This window comes from Notolepis coatsorum (assembly GCF_963971535.1).
Source record: "Notolepis coatsorum genome assembly, chromosome: 1".
Classification (NCBI taxonomy): Eukaryota; Metazoa; Chordata; class Actinopteri; order Aulopiformes; family Paralepididae; genus Notolepis; species Notolepis coatsorum.
This window is the reverse complement of record NC_140165.1, coordinates 103,795,744-103,820,106: the sequence shown is the minus strand read 5'-3', so window position 1 is coordinate 103,820,106 and position 24,363 is coordinate 103,795,744. Positions and strand designations below refer to the sequence as shown.

At 42.1% G+C, this 24,363-nt stretch overlaps 2 protein-coding genes across 2 annotated transcripts in view; one reads left to right on the top strand and one right to left on the bottom strand.

Annotated features, from left to right (window-relative positions):
• Positions 1-24,363, top strand: part of LOC311245567 (uncharacterized protein) — a 35,296-nt gene that overhangs the window by 3,143 nt on the left and 7,790 nt on the right. Inside the window, exons 2-4 of the mRNA XM_084335460.1 lie at positions 909-1,336; positions 4,298-4,968; positions 22,866-23,042. Coding sequence (XP_084191586.1) covers positions 928-1,336; positions 4,298-4,968; positions 22,866-23,042 — 1,257 coding nt within the window. The 5' untranslated portion in view covers positions 909-927. The remainder of the gene's footprint in view (positions 1-908; positions 1,337-4,297; positions 4,969-22,865; positions 23,043-24,363) is intronic.
• Positions 20,862-23,747, bottom strand: tifa (TRAF interacting protein with forkhead associated domain). The gene is made up of 2 exons (XM_084326446.1): positions 23,685-23,747; positions 20,862-23,207 (listed from the first exon to the last, which is right to left on the bottom strand). Exon 2 carries the CDS (start codon positions 23,145-23,147, stop codon positions 22,542-22,544), a length of 606 nt encoding a protein of 201 aa, XP_084182572.1. The 5' UTR covers positions 23,148-23,207; positions 23,685-23,747; the 3' UTR covers positions 20,862-22,541.

The window sequence follows — 24,363 nt, the reverse complement described above, 5'->3', positions numbered from 1 at the left end:
GAAAGGATTATTTTTCTAGAAGAGCAACACTAGTCAAAACATAGGCATTGTATGCATAAAAGGGGCTAAAGTTAAGTGACTGTTACTTTTGTAGCAGTAGTTTTATTTGATAGGGACAGCACATGTTGATGAACATCAAGTACAAAATGTAAACATGCAGGGTTGTAGCAAGAGCTAATTTACACCAGGAGACAGCAAACCTCTTTCAGTAAATAAATAGCCTGCTTAGGGTAAAACCATTGTGACAATCAATGATAAAAACAAGTTACATAAACTAAATCGGTTAAAAAATTATCACTGTTCTGGTTTGCCTTAAGATGCCGTTTAAGATGGGTCTTGAACATGGAGTATGTGGGGCACTCTCTAATCACAACTGGTAGGCTATTTAGTTACCACCCAGAGAACAGTTTTAGCAAAGGTAGTATACCGAAAAGGCACCTTACAGTCCCCTCTACTGATGGCCCTTGTGGTAATGCCAGTGTCTCCTTTTTGTTCAATGTCACTGGCTTTTTTATTATGCCTAGTTGTTGGCTACAACTTTGCCACAGTAGGCATTAATCACTTAATAGTTCAAATGTCTGTGTCCCATTCCTGTTTGCACACGCACATACACACACAGTGGGCCAGTGACTTTGGTGGTATGTGCTATTGCACAGATGTGTGTCCCGTTTGCACATGCACGCACAGTACAAATATACATTTATTTATAAAAAAAGAAAAAAAAAAAAGAAAAAAAACTGTTACTTGAAATATTTTCACTGTGCTCCTAAATTTCTTTGTGTGCTCCTAATTTTTTTCATTTAGGAGCACATGTGCTCCTTCGGAAAAAGGTTAGCGTAGAGCCCTGTAAATAAACCATTCATTATTCGTAAGCCTAAAATGCTGACTTTCGCCTTTTTTCCCCTTAGTCTGTTCACTGAAACGACAATGGTGAAAATCTTCATAGGAAACCTCCCCCAGGAGGCGGATAAGGAGGAGATCGATGCTCTGTTCGCTCAGTACGGCACAGTGACGGAATGCGCCAAGTACAAAAACTATGCCTTTGTCCACATGGACGACCGGAAGTCTGCTACCAAGGCCATCCGGGAGCTTCACCTGCACAAGATGCACGGCAGACCCATCAACGTGGAGCACAGCAGGGGGAAGGACCAGTGCCCCGTCAAGCTGCACATTGCCAACGTGGAGAAGGGCTTCGACACGGAGCTCCGCACTCTGTTCGAGGAGTATGGCGAGGTCACAGAGTGCGCCATCGTTAAGAACTTTGCCTTTGTGCACATGTCCAACTCCGACGAGGCCATGGACGCCATAAAGGGACTGGACAACCACGAGTTTGAGGGTAAGTCACTGTTGAAATTGGGGAGACGAGATACTGGGATGTACCAATGCTGATATCGGATACCAGGGAAGAGGAGGGTTTCTGTTAGGGGTGTAACAATGCATTGCAATGCATCGATCCTAAGGTGACTATTCAACTGCATCGATTTGAAAATGTTAGAATCTATTTAGATTTTCTTTTTTTCCCCTAAAATACATATATATTATGTAGCATTTTTTTTATTGACCTATAGTCTATTCATGCTGAGTGATCAGTTCCCCCAGCGAAATTTGTGTATACATTTTTTTTTGGGATTAAATTAACTGATAGAAAATGTATCTAATCGTATCGAATTGTGGTCAAATGAAGCGATTTCTTGATGCATTGAATCGTTGTGGGGTCAAATATTTACACCCCTAGTTTCTGTGAATTTCCCCAATTGACTTTTCCTGTTGTGTTATTTGTTTTCTATTTGTGTTTTTTGGACACAGTATTACCATACTAGTGTCCCCAACAGAAAACTGTCAACATCAGCAATAAGAATATAATATATTAGGGGTGTAACTGGACACGTATTCGCACCAGACTGTTTCGGTACGGGACCTTCAGTTCACTACGCGCTGTGTACCAACAAATGCAATGTTACTTTAACCACTAACGGAGGTGGCAGAACTTTTTATTTGCGTGTGGAACTTGATACAAAATTATTTTCGTGACTATATCTCACGGGTCGAACAAACCTAAACGTTATTGCCATACAATACAACATATATTGTTTGTTTACCTTTCTATGAACGTCTAAGGGGAGAAACTCATCGCAATCCGGTCAAAAATGCAGTGTATGGACATTATACAAAAGTAACTGTCCTTACAGTAGATTTCATTCACTGTTTTTGCTGCCCTGTAACAGATTTTGCCCTGATCCATAGATGTATGACATGGCCATAATAAGGTTGTTTATAGGCCTGATATTCTATATTCAAATTGCATTGTGGGGGCGCCCCAGTGGCGAACCACATAGCGTGCTCAGCCGCGACACGGCCGACCCGGGTTCGACTCCTGAACCTGTCTCCCATTCCTCCTCTGTCTCTCCCTACTGGACTGCCCAGTAGAAATAAAGCGATAAAACGCCAAAAAATAAATCTTTTAATAAAAAAAAATGTGTCCGAATGGCAAAATTCAGTACCGTTTCTACAAACCCCCTGTAAATCATCTGTCTATTATTAATTTGCTTAGATTCTTTTGTATACTTGATCTCAAGGTGCTGAATGAGCTCTGTGGCAATTTTCCCATGTCTGGTCAATGTTGTCATGGTGTTATTCACCATCCCAAAAAAATTTATATTCTCTTTTGGTTCATTACAATTTACTCAAGCCTAGTAACAGCCACACTATTTCTGACACTGGGAATACATTCACTGAGTGAGGTCCATAGATGTCCCTAGATACCAAGAACATGCAAACAGACCTTGTAGAAGTGGAGAAATCTTCCATTTATTTGGGTATGTACTTTTAGGTGAATTTTCTGAAAATATGGCTAGGGCTTAAGAGGTTAACAGTAACTGCACACTAAATCACCCCCAAGTGGAACATGGAAAGCCACATTCTGCAAACTTCCCCCACTGTACCAAAATCATACCGAACCGTGACTTAAAAACCGAGCTACGTACCGAACCGTGGTTTTTGTGTTCCGTTACACCCCTAATATAGACACACGCATGTTCTATCTAATAACAAGATAAAGTGCTCAGTCTGTTCACCGCACTAAACATTTGTTGCAGTAAAGTGGGATTGTAGAGCAAAAACAATTGTTTACCTCGCGTTAGGTGTGTACAACTGTACACAAAATCCACGGTTCGGTACGTACCTCGGTTTTAGTCAAGGTTCGGTACGGGTTTTCGATACTGTGGGGGAAAGTTTGGCTTTCCATGTTCCACTCAGGGGTGATGTAGTGTGCACTGCAGTACCTAATAAACGAATATTCTATATTGAAATTAATAATCGACTTGTAAAAAAAAAAAAAAAAAAATTGTGGGGGGGGGGAAACAGCCCGCGGTCGTTAGTGGTTAACATACCGTTGTATTAGTTCGGTACACCGCCGTTCGGTACGGTACATACTGAAACATTTAGGTTCGGTATGGATACGTGTACCTTTACACCCCTACTCGGTGTACAGATATATCCTCGGCGTGTAAAATATTGCAATAAAGTAAGGGATAATGTATAGCTACGAGGTCATTGTCGCAAAATAATTGACCGACGGAGTTTAAACGCAGTGAAGGTCAATTATTTTGCGACAATGAGTCAATGACTGAGTATAGCTATACATTATCCCGCTTATTACATAGCTAACTTACTAACAATATACCTAATTAATTTTACACCATCGACAAGACGAGATCAAATGCAGACGCAGTTGTTCTGTGGCTCCTCTGTCATTGCCGGCAGGTGTGTGGTCTGATTACCTGATGAGTGCAGCTGTGCATATGCTGAGCTTAGCTTTCGTGACTGTCTGCGACCAAAATGCTTGATTGTGATTGGTCAATATCGCTGTTACCCGTATCAGCGGTCATTATTGCGCGTTGCCCATAGCAGCGGTCTGTTATCGAGAAATAACTGATTTGCTGTCGGGCAACCGAGCGCTATTGACCAATCACAATCCAGCATTTTGGCGAATGTTAAAACACCATGTAATAAGATAAGATAATCCTTTATTGATCCCCTTGGGGAAATTCGGGTGTCAAAGCAGCATGGGGGGGGGGGGGGGTGCATAGCTTCACAGTACAATATAAAAAGTACAAACACAAGATGGTCTAGTGCAAAGAGATCAAGATAAGTCTGTACGGTGATGTGGGTCTCTAGTTCTCAAGTCCCGAGTTGTGACAGTGATCGCTCTGGCAGCAGAACCGGCTGATCCACTAGTATATTAAACCTTTTTTATTTATTTATTTGTATTCATTAATCATGCATTGTCTTCTCCCAGGAAAGCGCATTCACGTTCAGATATCCAAGAGCAGAGCCAGGGAGGAGGAGGAGGAGGAATATCCCCCCCCTTCACTGGGGAGGGGGGGTTACTTCCCTCCACCACGCTACCCGGGGGAGAGGCCCGAGCCCCCCTACAGAGGCCGCATGTCTGGTGGTTACCCTGCGCCCTCCCCACTTCCCCCACCCCCAAGACGGCCGGCTTACCCCGAACGCGGTTACAGTGAGCGGGACGGCTACGGGCCGGTAGTGGACTACTACGAGAAGTACAGAGCCCGTCCATACAGTGCCGGCCCCGGGCCCTATAGCGCCGGGCCCTATAGCGCAGGTCCCTATAGCGCAGGTCCCTATGGCGCCGGGCCCTACGACGACAGACCAGTCCGGGCCATCCCGCCCCCTCCACCTCCCTCAGCGCTGGTCAGGGAGCGCCTCGCGACTGCGTCCCTCGACCCCTACGAGCGTCGTCCCCTCCCTCCTCCATCTGCCTACTATGCCCGTGACCGAAGCCCTATCCGGCGGGCCCCACCTCCCCCCGCTCCCGCGGCTGGTAACGGCTACTCCTATGAGCGCTCCCGGCTGTCTCCGGTGCCCAGGGCCCCGATGTATGGAGCTCCTCGCCCCAGAGACCCCTATGCGGACAGAGCGCCTCCACCGCCGATGCGCTACCCTTATTAGGCACATGGGAGTGGGACATAAGGTAAGCGGGGAAAGAAACTAGGTGATCCACTTGCCTATTACTCTGATACATGGATAGAAATCAGGCAGGTCTGAGGAAGTATTTAAAACATAAAGCTTGTCTGAAATTGATTTGGAAGCTGAGGCAGAATATCTCGTTTTGTAAACTGGTCACCAACATTTTAAACAAAATAAATCAATGTAAATCTTTTTAGATATTGCTGACTAGACTCAAAGACGTAAATTATTGCTGCTTTAACTTTAAGGATTAAAAAAAGACTTGCGCGCACTTCTTTTTTTAATGAGTAAAACGCGCCTCTTGACTTGTGTGGTTTGCTCTCTTTCCAGGTTTAGAATCTCTGATGAGATCGTCGTCTGCTGATGCACGTTGGCGCTATACCCCCTAATCTACGGCGGATTGCGTTGCGTTCGCCTGAGGCTATACTGGAAGATACTGTAACGCGGACACCCCGTACTTTTTAAAAACAAAACGATTCCATGTCTTCGATTCACGTTTATCTTTTTTGCTTGAGCTGTTTTTTGCCTTTTCTGTTCTTCTGCTTTGTTTTTTTTCCTCCCCTGTTTTGAATCCTTTAACTGTCTGCAGCTTAGGGTGCTGGCAAAGGGTCCTTAGTCTTCTCAGTTTGACTACTAGTGCCGTTAACGGCCAAAAATAACCGATACTCTCCTTTTCACTTTTGACGTTAAGAAATGGATATAGACTCTGAATTACTGTGACAAATTTCATAACAAGGGAATAGATCAAAATAAAAGCATTTCTATAATTTTTGTAAACATTTAGTCTTTCACCTACTTGTCTGTTGACAAATTCACAACGAAAGGACTTGTAAAATCACTCGGTGTAGTAGTGCTTTAATTTCATATCTTTGGTGTGGCAAGTGGTACAGTAATAACCAATGATACATTTTGCGACGCATGTTAGCATGGGACAAATCAAAACTCAACAGTGATTTTTATTTTGTATTTCTTTTACATCAGACTGTGTTTAAAAAATTTCTTGCGACAGTAGAAGACCTGTTGCGACGTTATGTATGATTTTATTTTCTTTACCAATTGCTTTTGATTTAAAAGGTTTTTAATAAACGAATATAACCACAAAACGACGCTTTTAACTCTGAAATCATTCCTCGTTTGGCAGGCTTTTCAGGGAGAACCAGTATGTACAAGACTTGAAGCCTACCTGTGATATCCAGGCGTTTGCTCCAGTCACACAAAACACGCTTTCAGTGTCAAGTTACACTCTGCATTCAGAGCAATTCTTCAAAGTTTGCTACTACGTAGCTGAGGGTCTATCAGTCTAAACTATGCGAGAGGCTCATGTGTTTTTCTTGCGACAACTGAAGTTCTTATGTGCATTTCCATCTCTCAAACTGTTATGTTCACAACCACATGTATTTTGGACACTTTCCATTACGGCCTCAACTCTTTAGGAATAGGATGTGTGTTTGATGTGACGTTGCCCCTTTTTCATCCATACCTCCGAATTGAATTCAGCTTTGGTATTCTTAGTATTTGTACTCTTTATAGGTTGTTAGAAAACCCATGATCTCTCCATTAGTGTTGTGGACATTATGCTGGGAGCATCTCTGCGCCGTGGTAAGTGTGACCCCCAGCCTGGTGTGCCTCATCCTGTACACTTAGGGGTACGTACTGTTCAAACCCATTTTGTTTTTTCTTTTATATTATTAGTGTAATTTTAGAGGTGTGTATCGTCCCGATGCTACTACCTACGATTAGGGTTGGGCACCGAGAACCGGTTCTAATAGGAACCGGTTCCTAACTTCCGATTCCGGAACCGTTAAGAAGATGTTTGAATTTTGATTCTAAACTTTTTTTTTATTTTTATTTTTTTTACTACTTTGTTAATTAATACCATAGTTACAGTACAGCAACCAAATTAAACTTATCAAGTCAACTGACAATGTGAATAGTACGAAAAAAAATAAAGGATTTTTCAAATGCATTTTTTTCTCCTGCGTAATAAGCTGTGACCTGTTTTGACCTGCACCTCAAAGAATCGAGACCCGTTTAGAACGGGAATCTGAATCGTTCAAATCCAAACGATGCCCAACCCTACCAATGCAGAGGACCTAGTGCTATGTTGGGTACAATTATTATCTTTCCAGTACGATGGGAGGTTTGCATTTGTTTCGATTACAATTTAAAAAGGGGAATACCACTCGATTTTATTTCCATGGCCTAAAGAGGTTCAATCAATATTTTTGAACATGAGATACTTTCCCAAAGCCAGAAACCAGAGAAGTAAGAATCAAACTTGTGATGTCATCAATTATAAAGTCTGGAGCTGACTATTAACCCTTTACCGGTCACTTCTTGAAATACCTGGAAATTCACAATTTCAACTCAATGTTATTTTGGTGCTATTTCAAAAGTTATCTACAATTTAAATTAAAATAAAAAGATTTTCTCCTGTAAATTAAGGTTAACAGAAGTGTCCGTGAACACACAGGCCCTCGACCGGTACCCTAAAAATGTGGGGGCTATGGGGCATATCTATGAAACATAACATAAAATAAATAATAAAATGTATTAGAGTTTTCTTGAATTTGCGTTGCCATGGCAACAGTAGCCGATAAAGGCCCAAAGAAGAATAGCGTACAAAACGAACTACATGGTAATACATGATAATGCAGGGTACTACATGGTAGAAGTAATACCCTAAGGGCTTGTGTCCATAGCGGACGTTTTATGAGTTGTCAGCTCCTTCCTGTCATTCATTTCTATGCTACAGGCGCGCTCCTCTTCCCAGCGCCGCGCCTCGCTTTTATGAGCTCTCGGCGGCAGCGTTTTTGGGCGGAGCGCTCCCACAGCATAAAGTTGAAACTAGTTCAACTTTTGGAAAGGAGCGCGCTCATCAAGGTAATCAACATCGAGGAAGGGGCAGTCGCGAGACCCAGGAAAGCGCTGAGCTTTTTTTCCCTTTTTTTTCAAAGCGTTCCGCCTTGAAAAAAACATCCGCTATGGACACAAGCCCTAAGTGTGACTGACTAGATGCATCGGGCATATGTCTAAAAATGGACACTGTCACTTCACCTGAAGGGTCATATGACCGTTTATGGCTTCACCACTTTTTAAGCTAACAAATCCTGATTTCACTAATCCTATGCAAAAAAACACCTATCCCATCCTTTACAATGATTGTTCAACTGCAAAAGTTAGTAAATGTTATCAATTCACCATGATTTGTTGAGGAAATAATGGTTTTTGAAGAGTAGAAGCGGGTGCAAACATTTGCATATTTTTTTGCTGTGTTGAATAGAAGGAAGTTGCAGATCCCCAGAGTATATCCTGATTGGTCAGATGGGATGGTGACTTTAGGCGTGTTCGAGATGGGATAGGGGGATGCAGATCGACGCAGGTTTTACTACGGCCTCGCCAAGCGCGTTGCATGACGGTTAGAATGTTGTCCGACTTGCTCTGAAAATCTGACGAGACGAGGCGTGGAAATATTGTGGGACCGAGCCACGCACAGCCTTCAGAGCGAGACGCCACAGTACCTCTCACCCGGCTGCTCCACACAAATCCATGATGGGGAACGACTTGCTGTCATTGCGCAAAGCGCCTATTGGCTCAGAAAAGTTGTCACCACCAGCCACGCCCACAAGAGGAAGTTATGAGACGTTTGATTGATTGAAGACTTTACCTGTCTATCAGATATATTTATTATTATTATTGGATACAGGAGTTTGGGAATGTTTTCATTCATCATATCATCATGATAAACTTCAAGTTGTGTGTGCGCGCACTGCGGTGGCCAGGAGCGTGCAACAAGATGGTATACATTATGGTATATGATTTATGAATAGTATATTCCACTATCAGTATATGGTGTGCTGTACATTTGAATCTAATCTAATTTTGCACACGGCCATCGCATTATAATGAGCTGGACAGTATGTCTAATGTGTGTGGTGGTGACGTGAAAGCGTATCTGCCATGCGAGACTAGACGAGAGGCTCGTGAAATCTGAAGTGTCCGACGTTCTGACTCCTCCCCCGGCTGTACTCGGCTACTCTAGTCTACTTTCGAGGCGAGTCAAAATCAATCTCGAACACGCCTATCTGTCATAGCCTGACCTGTGCTGATTGGATGGAAGATGTTTTTTTCATAGATTAAAGATCCCCCCCTCGGGGCGCCCCAGTCTCTCCCTACTGGACTGCCCAGTAGAAATAAAGCGATAAAACGCCAAAAAATAAATCTTTAAAAAAAAGACCCCTCTCCCACCTGGCTAAATATATTGTATGGCGAAGTGGCCAAAAATTGTTACTTGGCCGGTAAAGGGTTAACTGGAGACTTGAGATTTTGTGGACTCAGAATGTGTATTTATTTTTAATTTTTATATCCAAGGGAGTCTTTTTATTTTGAGTTTGACACGACAATGGCCATTCCATAAATCGCCAGCTGCTATTGCACCAGAGAAGCACTGTCGGACCCTACCACTGAATACTTAATGTTTTGTTTTTTTAACATGTTTACATACATAGTGCATGCATGGTACACATTACAGTATAGTATACCTGCAGTATATATAATAGTGTATACAACACGTATATAATGTGATATATGACTTATAGTACATGATATATACAATATAATGGTGTAAATATAGTTTAATATAATATACAAATTAATTGTGATATGATATAACTACAGTATCGGTATACAGTATGTATTATATTTTTATCAAACAAAAAATTTTGTAGATTTGAATTGATTTATGTTTTCACAATATTTTATTCTACAGCTCTGAAGCAGAAAATGTACCTGGTGAACATTCCCCCGGGTGCTCTGCGTCTATGGAGCAGCTTCAGAATTTATACTTGATGACATCACAAGATTGAGTTTTAGCACTCTTTAGTTTTTAGGTTGGGGAGAGAGTTGCTAATTTTCACTTGTTTTATGGTCTTAGACCAGAGGAATGAGATGTGTGAATACTGAAATTGGACGTAGTTCCCTTTTTTCAAAATGTAAACATTTTGAGGGAAGTTTTACCATTCTTAATTTTCTAGAGAATAGAGTTGCTGTGGAAAAAAAGTGTTATTTGTACACCTCATAATTGAAGTGTTTTCACTTTCTCCTGTGATTATTCTGTTCGCCTCACTCTTCCTTTCCTCTCACGACACAGTTCTTTCCTTCACAGGTGGCTCTGCTCTGGTGGCTGAGGTGAGCCGTGGTTTGTCTCGGAGTCTGACTGATGGCTACAGGCCAAAATGTGGCTCCTGTGGCTAAAAGGTAACTTCATGTAGTGGTACTTGCTTTATTTATGAAGACAGTGATTTTATTATTGTTTTTGTGAAATAATAGAATTGTTAAAATGTTTCGTTTTCTCATTTCTTCCTCCTGTAGGTTATGGATGTGGTCCTTTTGTTCCTCTGTTTGCAAACAGTTGGCCTGTTGGTTGTACACAGGGCTATATTAGCTAACTAGTTCTTGCTAGCTAGTTAGCTATCGGGGAAAGTTTGTAACACCAGTGGAAAGGTTAGTCTGAAGCCCAAACGCCACATCTTACCTTCCTATTTAAAGTTCGATTTTTGCTCTACTGGATGGTGGCCATCTTGGATTTCTGGGTCAAAATGATGTCCGAATCGAAATCCTCATGGTCGACTTACACAAGTGTGTTCATGCATGATTCTAGGTGCTCGGGTTCAAAAGTAAATTCTTCAAGATGTCTCCATTGGATTTGGCCCTCTGACAAAAATGATGCCAGGATTTTTGGGATGGACACGGGGGGCTCGATTTTTGTAAATAAAATGTCCATAGACGTCAAATGAGTAACGTCAGAAGGAGCCGCCCCTTCCTGACAAAAGAAGCTTTTCATCCACAAGTTCCAATGCTTGTTGGAACGGTATACAGTTGAACTGTTCCAAAGATTTGTTTTGCAAAACATGTCTAGTGTCGTGTGAGGGGAGGGGGCATTTACAATAGCAGAGTCTGCAATTAATTTACAATGTAATGCTTACTTTTTATAGCTTCAGTGTTTCAGGGACCCACTTTCCTCTTGAGAAATAAGACATTTTAAATTCTATTTACTTGATGTATCTATTTATTTTTTTGCCAAAAGATGGCTTTTGAAATGGTCACATGATTTTTACAGAGTAGCTTTGTGATCATACCAATGTATGACATTAAGAGGGCTCGCGGTGGTCGTATGGGATCCTGTCACATTAAAGATGGCGGCGACAACAAAACTACTTGCTGCAAATTAAACACATTCAGAGTAAGTAATTAAATGTGATGTGATTTATCTGTTTAAACTTTGTGATTTACTGCATCTTGGTGTGAAATGTGAGTTTTAAGTTAACAAGCTCTGCCCAAAGGCTGGTAATCGAGTAGTGTAGCAGAAACCACTGGATGGTATACGTGCAGAGACTGTTCCAAGTGAGAATTGTGTTTTTCAATCACAAGTTTACACTTTTTGACTAAATTAACCATTCTCTGTAATTTTCCAGTTACTGGGAATATGGTAGAAAATTGGTTATGTATGACTCTCTGCTGCGTGTTTTTAGTCCCTTTATCAAGTAGGGCTGAGAGTCACCAGAGACCCCACAATACAATGTTATCACGATAGGATTTGCACCTCTATATCTAAATGACATTTGACCGATCTTCCTGTTGTGTTTACAGGAGATTACATTTCTCAGGCTTCCTCTTGTGTTGTGTGTGTGTGTGCAATCATTTCAAGGTGGTTGTTAAAATATGTTGGGGCTCCTGTTTAAAATCTTGTGGACCATCCCTAGCAGTAGTTGTTTAGCTCTGGCCTCCACTGGTAGCCAGTGGAGTTGTGTAAATTGAGTCCTCCCTATATGAGTTCTGGAGTTTAGGCCTAATACTACTCTGATTAGTTTGTTCTGTGCTCTTTGGAGTTTATGTTGCAGAGGTTTGTTTATGCTCCAGTACCATGATACTAGTCACTACAATATTGCCATGTATTACCTTTTTCAACTGCAGTCCAAAAACGGAAGACTGTCAGCATCTGCAATAAAATCAGTTTTATCTAAGGTTTTCTGTGCCTCACTCATTAACCTCACTCATCATTTTATTGCAGCAAAATAGTCTTATTTTTTATCCATACTTTGCATCAGTGTATCGATAGTGGCACACTAAATATTGCCATATGATGTATCACTGTATGGATTTTCCCCCCACCTCTATTCTCAAGATGGTGTCGAGTAGACCGTATACCATGCCATCTCGTTTTAGTTCAAGCTTAACTTAAATGTTTTTTTATATAGAAATTGGGAATTATCTTGTTTATTGCTATTTGTGTGATAGTTGTGTTTGCTGGCCTGATTAACCTTGATGAAAGAAGATATAAATATAGGCAATAAAATTGGATCGGAATATAAAAATAAACAGTTAAACAATATGAACTGAATCTAAAAATGAGAGAAATAAACTACACAAGGTGCAAGTGATGGTTTGTATCTGAATATATACTATGATTAGTAAAAGTAATAAGTAAATTATAATACATTTAATAAAAAAATATTTATTAAAGGTAAACCGTATGTTACATGTACCCTAACTGTCACATTGTATTCCATGCCGGTTTTGGTGATTAAGAGTCGAACGCACTTGGGGCTAGTTCCACAAAGAATGGATTGCATGGTGCAAGTTTCACCCTTACTTACAATTCATTATGAATTGAAAATGGGGGACCCTGATGTAAACAAGACTAAAGTCTTTCTCTGGTCTGTATCCCCATAACAATTGTGTATTGAGCCGTACTGTATTGTACCCATTCTGCAATGTTAATACAATTTTCAATCAATCTGCACGGAATTGTAAGTAAGGGTGCAACTAGGGATTAGTAGAGATGTTGAGCCAGGAGATGTTTTAAAACCATCTTTACCTTTTCCCTGAATGATATGCACAGGCAGAGAGTTCCATGTGATCATGGCACTGAACACTTTCAGTGTTTTGCAATGGATTTGTTGCACAGAACATTAGTGAGAATGTGGAATGTTCTTTCAAATGATGTTGTTGCCATGGTAACAACAACTTCCTGTCTCGTGTGCCACACCAAAGCTCATTCCAACTATGACAAATCTTCCGTCTGCCATCTTGGGTACCAACCAAATGACCATTCATCAATGAACATTTGATTGGGAATGTCCTTACTATCAATTAATATAAGATATTCCTTTATTGATCAGCATGGGGCGGGGGGTCCTCCTTGGCCTAAATCTTGGGACTCTAGTCTGCTCCAGGTGGTGCATGCCTACATTGCCTATGTTCCCACATTTCAAAATTAGGCCCTATGTTCCCACATTTCCTTTTTTTTCATAAATTTGTATAATTTTATCCCCCTTTCTCTTAATTTGGTAGCCAATTACACCCAACCTATTATCCAATTGTCCTCTGGTAGTAGAGGGTTCGTCCGGGAACATAGGGCCTAATTTTGAGAAAAATCTTAGAAATGTGGGAACATAGGGCCTAATTTTGAGTGAATAAGAAATGGTAGAAATGTGGGAACATGGGGCGCCCAAGTGGCGAACCACGTATTATACAATGGCATGCAAATTTCTCGATTCTGATTGGCTGAAACAGTCAAGTTAGACGTGGTTATTTCTCATAACCCACGCTCGTGATCCCAGAACCCGCCCACAACCGAATTACAATCACTCCGTCAGTTCGACTTTTTAGGAAAAACCAAGATGGCGGACAATAATCTTTATGAATGGATGTGTTGAAAGCGGCATAACGACTAATTCAAAAACGATTCTGTCATGGCAAATATGTTAGTTTCTTACACAATGTTGGATTATGTAATTGGTGGGTCATGAGTAATTGTGGAACAAAATATAAATCGCGGGAAGTCTGTTAGATGCCATTCGTCAAAAAACTGAAAAGGACACTTATTTCACTGTTAATAAAATGTTCAAGCAATCAATCAATCAAACCAATAACACACGCTCACGCGGATTGATTGGTTGATTGAACATTTTATTAATGTCCGACTTGTTTCGAACTGGTTATGCTTCGAAGTCGGTTATGCTTAGAGTTTATCTTTAGAGCAGGACGATAGACCACCAGCCCTGATTCCAAACTCTAAGCATAACCGACTTCGAAAAAGAGGGCGACTTCGAAAGAGGGCCTAAGCATAACCAGTTTGAAACAAGGTGGACATTAATAAAATAAATAAATCAATCCAATAACACGCTCACAGCGCACCTCCGAGCTGCTTCTATAGAAAGTAGGTTAAAAAAAATTGTTTCCCTCCTATAGCGAGGCAACTTCTCTTCTTTTTTTTTACCTACTACTAGGTTCAAAAAAGAATTGCCTCCTATAGTAGGGCAATTGTATAAAGATGTAAGCACTGTCTATCTGTAATAACATTTTCAATCAATCAATCCCATAACACGCTCACTTCATTCTTAGATGGAATGCCTTGAAACAGCGCTGCTTCTACACACGGAGGCAACGTCTCTTTTTTATTTATTTATTTTGGAACTACTTTTTCTGCGGATGGTTTTGTCAATAAATCTTCAATTAATGTGTGTTTATTGTATAGCAATAAGGTTGGATAAATCCGCCAGTTGTCCCTAGGCATGGTCTAATTCTCATAACCCACTCCTGCGTGTGATGTAATGCTTAAACACGCTGTGTCACGGCACGGCCGACCCGGCGTTCTTTGCCAAATGTTTTCCCCTGCTCTGTCTCCCATTTCCTCCTCTCCCTCTCTCTATCGGACTGCCCGGTAGTAAAAACGCAATACAAATCTACAAAAACATATTTAAAAAGGAAATGTGGGAACATAGGGCTGACCCTGCTCCGGGTACCCCTGGATCAACTGGACTTTCCAAGGCCTCGTCAGAACATTTACATTTAGTCATTTAGCTGACGCTTTCATCCCAAGCGATTTACAAGTTCTGTACAACAGCAGCTAAGAGTAAGTGGTATCGTTCATCAAACAGTGTAGAACTTGAGTGCTACTGTAATGGGAAATCATTCTGAGTCATTATTAATAATAATAGAAAAGTTTATTTCACCGTGGCCACAATGAAAGGACAGTTTACAGACAGATACATCATGTTCACACATAATCGTGACGAAGAGCTCTGGTCAGAAGTACATTAAATACACAGTTGTCAGACGTAACACCATACATCAGATATGATGATGAAAGTAAATAAAAATGGTTCCCAGTCACGGGAAGCAACAACAACCTTGCTATGGCTGGGGAGATGTTGGTACCTTGGAGTCTCTTAAAGAGACACACACACACATTAACCAGTCAAGCTGTCTATAATGACATGATAATATATTCCACGACACTACACTCTTGAGTATAGACATTAGCAATAGCATAGTAGGTAGTAGTATAGGCATGGTACATAGTAGCAAAGGACATAATAATAAAAGACATTAAGAACGTTTTATTTTATTATTTCAGATATTAATTGAAGAAGTGTGTTGTTAGTCAACGGCATAAAATTGGGCAGGTATCGGCAGTCCTGACTGGTGGGAAGTTCATTCCACCGTTGCGGAGCGAGGACCGAGAATAGCCGGCTTCGCTTTGACAACGCCCCAGGAGCTCGAATAGGAGTGGATCTCAGGCAGCCAGAAGATGCAGAGCGTAGGGGTCCTGAGGGTGTGTAGTTGGAGACCATTGACCGGAGGTAGGCCAGTACAGGCCACAGCTCACCAACAGTGGTTATGCAGACCAGCAGAGCGCCATCTAGTGGGCACAAACTCTGTTCCACTTCCAGCAACCTTGTTGAGGATACGTTTGCGTCATCTGAGGATGTGGTGATGTGCAAGAGGTTCAGGCACAAGCTATGGCTTAACCCTTTCACTGCCACATGCCAAATGGTTAACCATTTCACTACCGCACTACAGAAGATTAACCTTTCACTATCACACTATATACGGTTAACCTCTGTAGTGGCCTAGTGTGGTGAAATGTTAACCTTCTGTATTGTGTTAGTGAAAGGGTTAAGAGAGATGATGCATTACCAACCAGAGGTAGGGAGAGCCCTTTAAGACCAGGGTTTCCAAGCCAGTGTTGAATATGGAGTACCGATTGACTTAGAACCAGATGTCCAGGTTTTCCAGTTCCCCTTAGTCCAGTGGTCCCCAAACTACGGGCTGGGTCCGGCCCACCTCCACATTTGGCCCGGCCCCCTAGAGCCCCGGAGCTTTAAAAAAAAAATTGGTGGCGCAGCGGACATTGCGCTCGTCACCAACGCAAGAGACACCGGGTTCGACTCCGGCTGTCGGCGTTGCTTCCGGCTTGGGCCAGCCGTTATACTAACTCAATTGGCAGAGTTAGCGGGTGGAAGTCGATGGGTGGTAATCTGTACGTTGTGGACAGCGACTCCTACAGGTCGGTTGGGGACGCCTGCACAGCAGAGACAGGAAATGGCGGGGGTAGTGTGAGCCTCCCACACGTTACACCTCGCCAATGAGAGTCCGCGCTGGCAGGTGAAAAGATGTGACAGGCTGCCTCCTCGTGTATCGGAGGGGACACGTGATGCAAGGCTTCTATCCTCCCTACAACCGGCCAGTGGGGGGCATATGTGAGCAACGTTCAAGACAGGGGAGGGGAGAATTGGCACAGTGGAATTGGGATGGGAGAAAAATAGAAAAAGAGGAGAAAAAGTGGATACATTTTTATTTATTTATTATTATTTAAAAAAAATTATAATTTTAAGATGGCAGTATCCCCATTGTCTGTGCTGAATGTTTGTTAGTGTTTGATATCTTTTGTTGGTTTTTAGTACTTTTAAACATCCATTTTTAGTAAGTAGTAGTTTTCATTTGATCCTATAATTTTTTTATTCACCGATTTGTGGACTTTTTTTTTAGTGTCCTGAAAGGCGCCTTGTAAATAAAATGCATTAGGCGGGGTGGGGGAAACTGTACATTGGAATATCGACGAAACCATACTTGGTTCCAAGAGGAGGGTCTCGTGTATTCTTGGGTTAGGTCATTTACTGTACATTGGAGGGGGTTGGGTTAGGACATTTACAGGGGCCAGTTTCGAATTGCAGTCTCCCGTAGGTGTTCTTTGAAAGTGGGTAGTGATTCACATTCCTTTACAGCTTTGGATAGGGCGTTCCACATTGATGTGGCATAATTGCGAAATGTGTTTAGTCCCTTGTTTGAGCCGAATCTGGGTTTAACATGATTTGTTGAGCTCCCTCTGGTGTTGTGGTCGTGGTATTCACTGACCTTTGGGAAGTATTTTGACATGTACATGGGTATCTTAGTCGTGTAGTGTATCTTGTTGACCAGGCCCATTGCAAGTTGCTGTACTCTGTCTTCTACTCTAAGCCATCCTAGTTAGTCAAAGTGGGCAGGGGTGAGGTGGGTTCTAGGAGTAAGGTCAAGTAGTAGTCTGACCAGTTTGTTTTGTGATGGTTGTAATCTTGTTTTTAGCGCCTTTTGAGGTACTTTGGTACCATGAGGTGCAAGCATAGTCGTAGTACCCTTGAATGAGTGCTCCTGCCAGAGTCTTCAGGGTATTCTTGTTTACCAGAGAGGAGATCCAGTACAAGAATCTAGTTCATTGGTTGACTTTTTTTTATTACATTGGATGCCATTTTGTCACAGGAAAGATTTGCCTCTAGGTTGGAACCTAGGTATGTAATTTCGTCTTTCCTTGTGACAATATTGTCACCAACTGTAACTGAGAAGCCGTCGGTCTTGCTGAGTTTGTTATTTGATCCGAAGAGAATGGACTCTGTTTTACCCAGGTGTACCTGTAATGATAGTTTGTTATCAGCGAGCCAGGTGCAGATTCTGCCGAGTTCTGAGCTGAGCGTTTTTTCAACCTGTAACTTGTTTTTGTCAGAGACCAGCAGGGCTGAGTCGTCCGCGAACAAGAACAAGTTGCAGTCACAAGCTGACGACATGTCATTCGCACAAATTAGGAACAGTAGCGGTCCTAGTATGCTTCCTTGTGGAACACCACAGCTCACTGTGAGGGGGGGGGGGATAGGGTACCGTTTACCTCCACCATCTGTTCTCTCCCCTCAAGGTAGGATTGCATCCAGCTCACTGATAGACTATCAAAACCAATTGCTTTTAGCTTGTCAATCAGAATGGAGTGATTGACAGTGTCGAAGGCCTTTTGTAGGTCCAGCATGACCATGCCGCAGTATTTGCCCGCGTCCACCTCTTGTTTGATGTGGTCGTTCAAATAGAGAAGGCATGTGTCAGTGGAGTGGGATGTTCTGAAGTCAGATTGGAATTCGTAGATTTGATTTTTTTCTGCTAGGTACTTTTCGACCTGTTCGTAGACTATTTTTTCCATGACTTTCGAGATGGAGGTAAGAATAGAAACAGGGCGGTAGTTGCCTGGGTCTAATTTGCTGCCCTTTTTGTGCAGAGGGGTCACTCTCGCTATTTTGAAGTCCTTGGGGACGTGTCCCTGTTTTATGGAGAGGTTTATTATGTGTGTGATGACTGGGGTGATGGCGGATGCTGAGTCTCTGAGGAATTTGGAGGGGATGTTGTCATGGCCAGTGGCCTTGTTAGGTTGGAGGGCGCTCAGTTTTTTGAGTACCTCATCTGTTGTTACCATTTCCAGTTTGAAGTCGTCTTTGCGGACCCCTAGGTTTTTGTAGTATGCTACTATGTGTTCTACCCCATAATGCCCTGAGTGGGAGGGTAGTTTGTTTACCAGTGTTGTGGCTATGTTTGTGAAGAAAATGTTTAAGTAATTGGCTACACCCAGCTTGTCTGTGATGAGCGTGTTGTCCATCTTTATGTTTATGTTTGAGAATCTGGTTTTAAGTTTTTTACTGCAGCCTAGTTGATTATTGAGTAATTTCCAAAGTTCATGTGGTTTGTTTTTGTTTTCCTCCGTTTTTTTTCCATGTTGTTCTCCAACTCATGAGAACCTGCTCTCAAGCTCTTGCAGCATTCTGTCGAGGACTGGAACAGTCTCTGTCTCAGCTGATCTCCTGAGCTGAGGTCTGAGCTTGTGCCAGAAGATGACTCAACTACATACTCGTCCATCCTTTTCTGCTTCCTCCTTTGGCTGGTAGTATGTTTCTCAATCCCAAGGCCATTATGGCCTTTGTCCTGTCATACATGTCCACTGCCATCTGAAGTGCGATAACCTTTGAGTGTGTCCTGCACTGCGCTTTTAAATAGTACAGAGCTAGAGCTAGGTGGTCTGTACTGTATATTTATTTCATAAATAGTGTTATTTATTTCATTAATAGTGTTATTATTTTATTTCCTGACTTTTTTCTGTGAAGATCCCGGAAAGGGTTATTAATATTTGGTTACTTTCTGGAAAACAATAAATGTTTACGTTTAGGCACCCCTGCGATCGTCACACTTTTTCTGTTACAAACTGACCCCGGCCCCCACCAGAGAAGGGAAAAGTTATGTGGCCCTCACAGGAAAAAGTTTGGGGACCCCTGCCTTAGTCCCTACTGAGACTCGACTGGCCCCTCCATTTGGAAAGAGAAACGACCTCTCATCTAAGCGCATATCGCCCAGCAGTCCATCCACATTTCTACCCTCTGCACGACTTCAGAAATCCCACAAAAGGTCCCCTCCACCAACTGGCACTGCCCACATGAATGACCTCCAGTCCCACCCCAGGGGCGGTGAGCAAGAACCTGGTGTTTGATGTGATGCAGGTCCATGACTCGGGTCGCTACACTTGTCAGGCTGGTGGTGTAACTCTGGTACACTGTGAGGTGGAGGTGCAGGGTGTGGGCGGTGTGCACCTGTCATAGGCTGTCCATGGGCCCTCGCAGAGGGAGGACCGTTTGTGGTACACTGGCTTCCTATTCAAGCCCGATCTGACTTTAAAGTGCTACTCCTCACCTACAAAATTTTAAATGGGCTTGCACCGCTCTATCTATCCGATCTCATCTCCCGATACTCGCCCGCTCGTGCTCTGCGCTCACAAAATGCGGGGCTTCTATCGATTCCTAGGGTTAAAAAGAAATCCGCCGGCCACAGAGCCTTTGTCTACCGCGCTCCCTACCTGTGGAACAAATTACCTGCCGTCGTCAGGGGCGCCTGCTCTGTCGAAGCTTTTAAATCCCTGCTTAAGACCCATCTTTTCTCTCTCTCCTTCAACCTACCCTGATCTCACCTGGTCGGGGACTGACCTTTAGATTAATCTGTCTAGTTTAGTTAGGATGTCTATTTTCTCCCATGTCTTTTCTACAGACATGGGAGAACCTTTTGGCCTCTGTCTCGACCGGTCCCGTGGAACGGCTTCGTGCCGCCTTCTGTCTGGCCTGCAGTGCTGAACCTTCTGAGTGGCTCCTCCTGCCCCCACGGGGCGTGCGGCCCTGGGCTGTTGTCTCGTATCTCACCCTGTGTCCATGCGCTTGCAGTGGTTCTATCTATTGCTCTATTTCACAATTTTCTTGTATACTATGGTTCTGCTGGTGCTCCATCTCCGCCCACTACAAACATGGGAACTCTCTATGGCCCTTCTAAGGTTTCTCTTCTCCACACTGCATGTGGTACATTTTTTCCTATTGTTAGGTTTTAGTGAGTTTTTCCTTACCTTCACGTGGGGTATGTCTGGGAGTGTTTGCATTCATTCATTTATTTTGCATTTATTTTAAATTTGTTGGACCTTATGGTGTTCTTGTTTTGTTCTTGACTTATTGTTATGTTTCTTCTTGACTTGTTTAAAGAAGACGTGTCCGGCCCATGGGGACATTAACGTGTGTTGTCGGGCCTTACAAATAAATTTGATTTGATTTGTGTTGTAACGTGTCTGGCTGTGTGGCGTCAACTAACTTGTCAGCATCAAAATAATAGCACCAGGATAGCTTAGCACAATAGCTTAACAGACATTGTCGCTTTGGGGATTTGGCACAAACCCATTTATTATTTACAAAAATATACAATAAGGACTATGGCCATACGATGCCTGGTCATATGGCATTATTCAATATACACAACTATTAAAACAACTACTAGCCACATCGTTACTAGAAACTACAAGTTGACGCTGCGGTCGGACGTCAGGTGGAACAGGAAGTGAAGAAGCCACTTAAATCAAATTAAACATGTAGCTACATTAGGTACAAACAATGTCATTATCAAAACAAGATTACAGCAAACAAAATAACCATAACACTGTACAGCTTTTTCTCCAGTTAGTCATTATAAAAACAAGATCACAGCAAACAAACTAACCTTAACACTGTAAAACTTTTTCTTTGGTTAGTCGTTATCAAAACAATGATTAAAGCAAACTAAATAACCTTAACACTACAACTTTTTCTCCAGTTAGTCATTATCAAAACAAGATCACAGCAAACAAACTAACCTTAACACTGTAGAAAGTTTTCTTTGGTTAGTCGTTATCAAAACAATGATTAAAGCAAACTAAATAACCTTAACACAATTTTTTCTCCAGTTAGTCATTATCAAAACAAGATTACAGCATACAAAATAACCTTAACACTACCATTTTTTCTCCAGTTAGTCATGATCAAAACAAGATTACAGCATACAAACTAACCTTAACACTACAACTTTTTCTTTGGTTAGTCGTTATCAAAACAAAACAGTGGTGCACGTTATATCGGCCGCCGATATGGTAATTTTGTTTTATACATCGGTATCGTTCCGATGTTAAAATATAATATCGGACGCCGATATAATACCAATATTTTGGCTTTGGCCATTTAAGGCCTACTGTTTTCTCTCAAGTGAGTTAGATGTCTATTGAGAATACTCAGGGTTGGCTTATCCATATTGTGAATTCAGGACACACTTGTATCCTTTATAAAAATGTATTTTTATTTAACATGTTTTGGTATTAAATTGTTTCAAAATATCAGTCATTTCTGAAAATAAATTACAAAAGTAAAAAAAGAAAATGCGTTTCACATCAGTGCATCACTAAAAACAATGATTACAGCTAACTAAACCATAACACTTAACACATAACACATAACTTTTTCTTTGGTTAGTCATTATCAAAACAATGATTACATCATAGTCTAGTCTAATACTTTGATTTAACATTAAAGGATTTTAAATAGACGCTTTGAAAACGTACTTATTGTAAGCGCTATATACATACACAGTATCATGCAGATCTAGCATAACTCAAATAAAACGTGATGATTTACAAGGCATGACTTTGCTTTCTCATTACAAAAGGAACAGCAGTGGTCAGTCTTAGCCCAGTAGGGTGGGCCATGAAAATTATTTCTTTATTAACAATAAATACTGTTTTATATGAATATGAGGATGTTGTGCCTTCCCTCCACACTCCTACATGGAGATCCCAGTAGATTTGTACTACTTTAGATTGTATATACATATTGTATATTACTCATTACTTTTTTTTTTTGTTTTTTTTTTGTTTTTTTAAACTTACGTTCTTACTTACTTTTTTTACTGTATGAAGCACACTCTCAGCGGCTCATACAGAACCAAGCATTTCACCGTAAAGTATGTGTATTTTATTGTGATATTTAATAAACAAACTTGAACTTGAAACTTGAGAGTTGGATGACATTCCACTGTGAGAGTGTTTTGCAGGCTGTGTGATGTACAGGCATAGCGGCAGCTCTGCTTCGTCATATAGGGCACATGAGAGTCTCATCAGTCTCCAGAGGCTCTCGACTCCTGAGAGCAGATGGAAAGCAGTCGGTCACACCTGTATCACCTGAACCTGTATCCATGACAGGTGCGACACTGGGGACGTCTACTCCCATCTCCCTGGAGGGAGGAACCGGTAGCACCTCAAACTTCACCTCGAAGCTCCCCTTAGCCTCGCCCGGCTCACGGACCACCAGCATCTCGTGAGCTCCGAACCGGATCAGGGCCTTGTCCTGAAGGTCCGTCCTCTCCAGGTAGCCCAGCGCCAACCCGCTGACTGTTACCTGCCCCCTCTGACTCAGGTTCTGGACGGTGAAGAGCATCTCGGGACCACGGGGAGTGCGGTAAGCCTGGAAGGACAGCTGCTTCCGGGACACCCGGTTGTCAGCCAAGGCGAAGGTGCAGGCCTGGCCGTCCCGTCCCAGCCTCAGGGGGTCCTCTGCGGGCTGCTTGTGACTGTTACCCAGGGGAAGCAGACGGTAGGGGCCTGTGGCACTCTGCTGAGGGTGGTACAGCTTAACACGCAGGCAGGTTAACAGATCCTCCTCAGTCTCCATCATCTCCATCGCCCGGGACACCTCCATGATCGCCCCTATGAACTCTGGTGGAGAATACCGATCTAGGGCTATTCCAGCGATGATAGTCTGTGGTTTGAGAGAAAGGAAAGTAAAACGTTTACAATTGTACATGTAGGAGGTGATTTGCAGTTTAAAGTAAATTATAACTGACAGTTTTGATTGATTGATTGATAACTTTATTAACAGATTGCAGAATGGGTACAATACAGTACGGCTCAATACACACAATCGTTAAGGGGATGCAGACCAGAGAAAGACTTTCGTCTTGTTTACATCAGGGTCCCCCATTTTCAATTCATCATGACATTTATGACATACATGACATACCGATATAGATAGATAGATATATATACAGTTGTCTTCTGTAGGCAGAGTATTGCCCTATTACAGTGATGATAGGCTGTAGTTTGAGAAGGAAAATAACATTTATATATTTCCAATTCTACATAGATCGAGATGGTTCACAAGTGTAGAAGAAAACAATAACAAATACAATAATTTCAGCCTATAATCAGTCTTTTTGCCATATGTATGCAATCTTACCTGTAGACTATGTTGACTTTCTTAACCAGACGTTGAAGATACAGCAATGTCAGTACTTTGTTCACAGACCAGGAACTACACTTGAGAATGAACTAATATAACGGTGATTGTGATACGTCATTGGTTGCTGAGAAGAAAACAGGAAGAAAAGACTTCCCCACGCGAGCGGCTCCTCCTACAGGCTACATCCTACAAGTTTGATGGTTCTTCTTTTGTCAGCAGCCAAAAAACGGCTTTCTAGATCGGACAGGGTCGTCTGCGTTTTATTGGGGGTCGTTTTCTTTTTTTTACTAAGCTGCAATGCCGCAAGTCGTCATACTTTTTTACCTGAAAGTCTGTTTATACGCCCACCCATAACCTTAACCACTCCCACTACCTAAACATTTTAAATAAACGTAAACATGTTCTCCCGGGCCGTCAGATCTAGCAACAACCATTTGCAATTTCCCAGAGAGCGCAACATGAAAGCAGAGCGGAAATGGGAGTTGTTGATTAACTCGTTTTAATGCAAGCCTAGAGAGTATGAATAAATACTACCTTTGGCTTTGTCCATTCTTTATTTCAGCATGATTGGTGGGTAGCCTATCTCTGACATCGAAACTGAACCACTGACAATAGCTATTGATTGACTAGGCCTAAGAAGAAAGGAAAGACTCAAAAAAAGATTTCACACAAGAAA

Excerpts from the sequence above, each read along its gene's own strand:
- tifa (XM_084326446.1), bottom strand. The coding sequence starts at position 23,147 with ATGGAGGTGTCCCGGGCGATGGAGATGATGGAGACTGAGGAGGATCTG.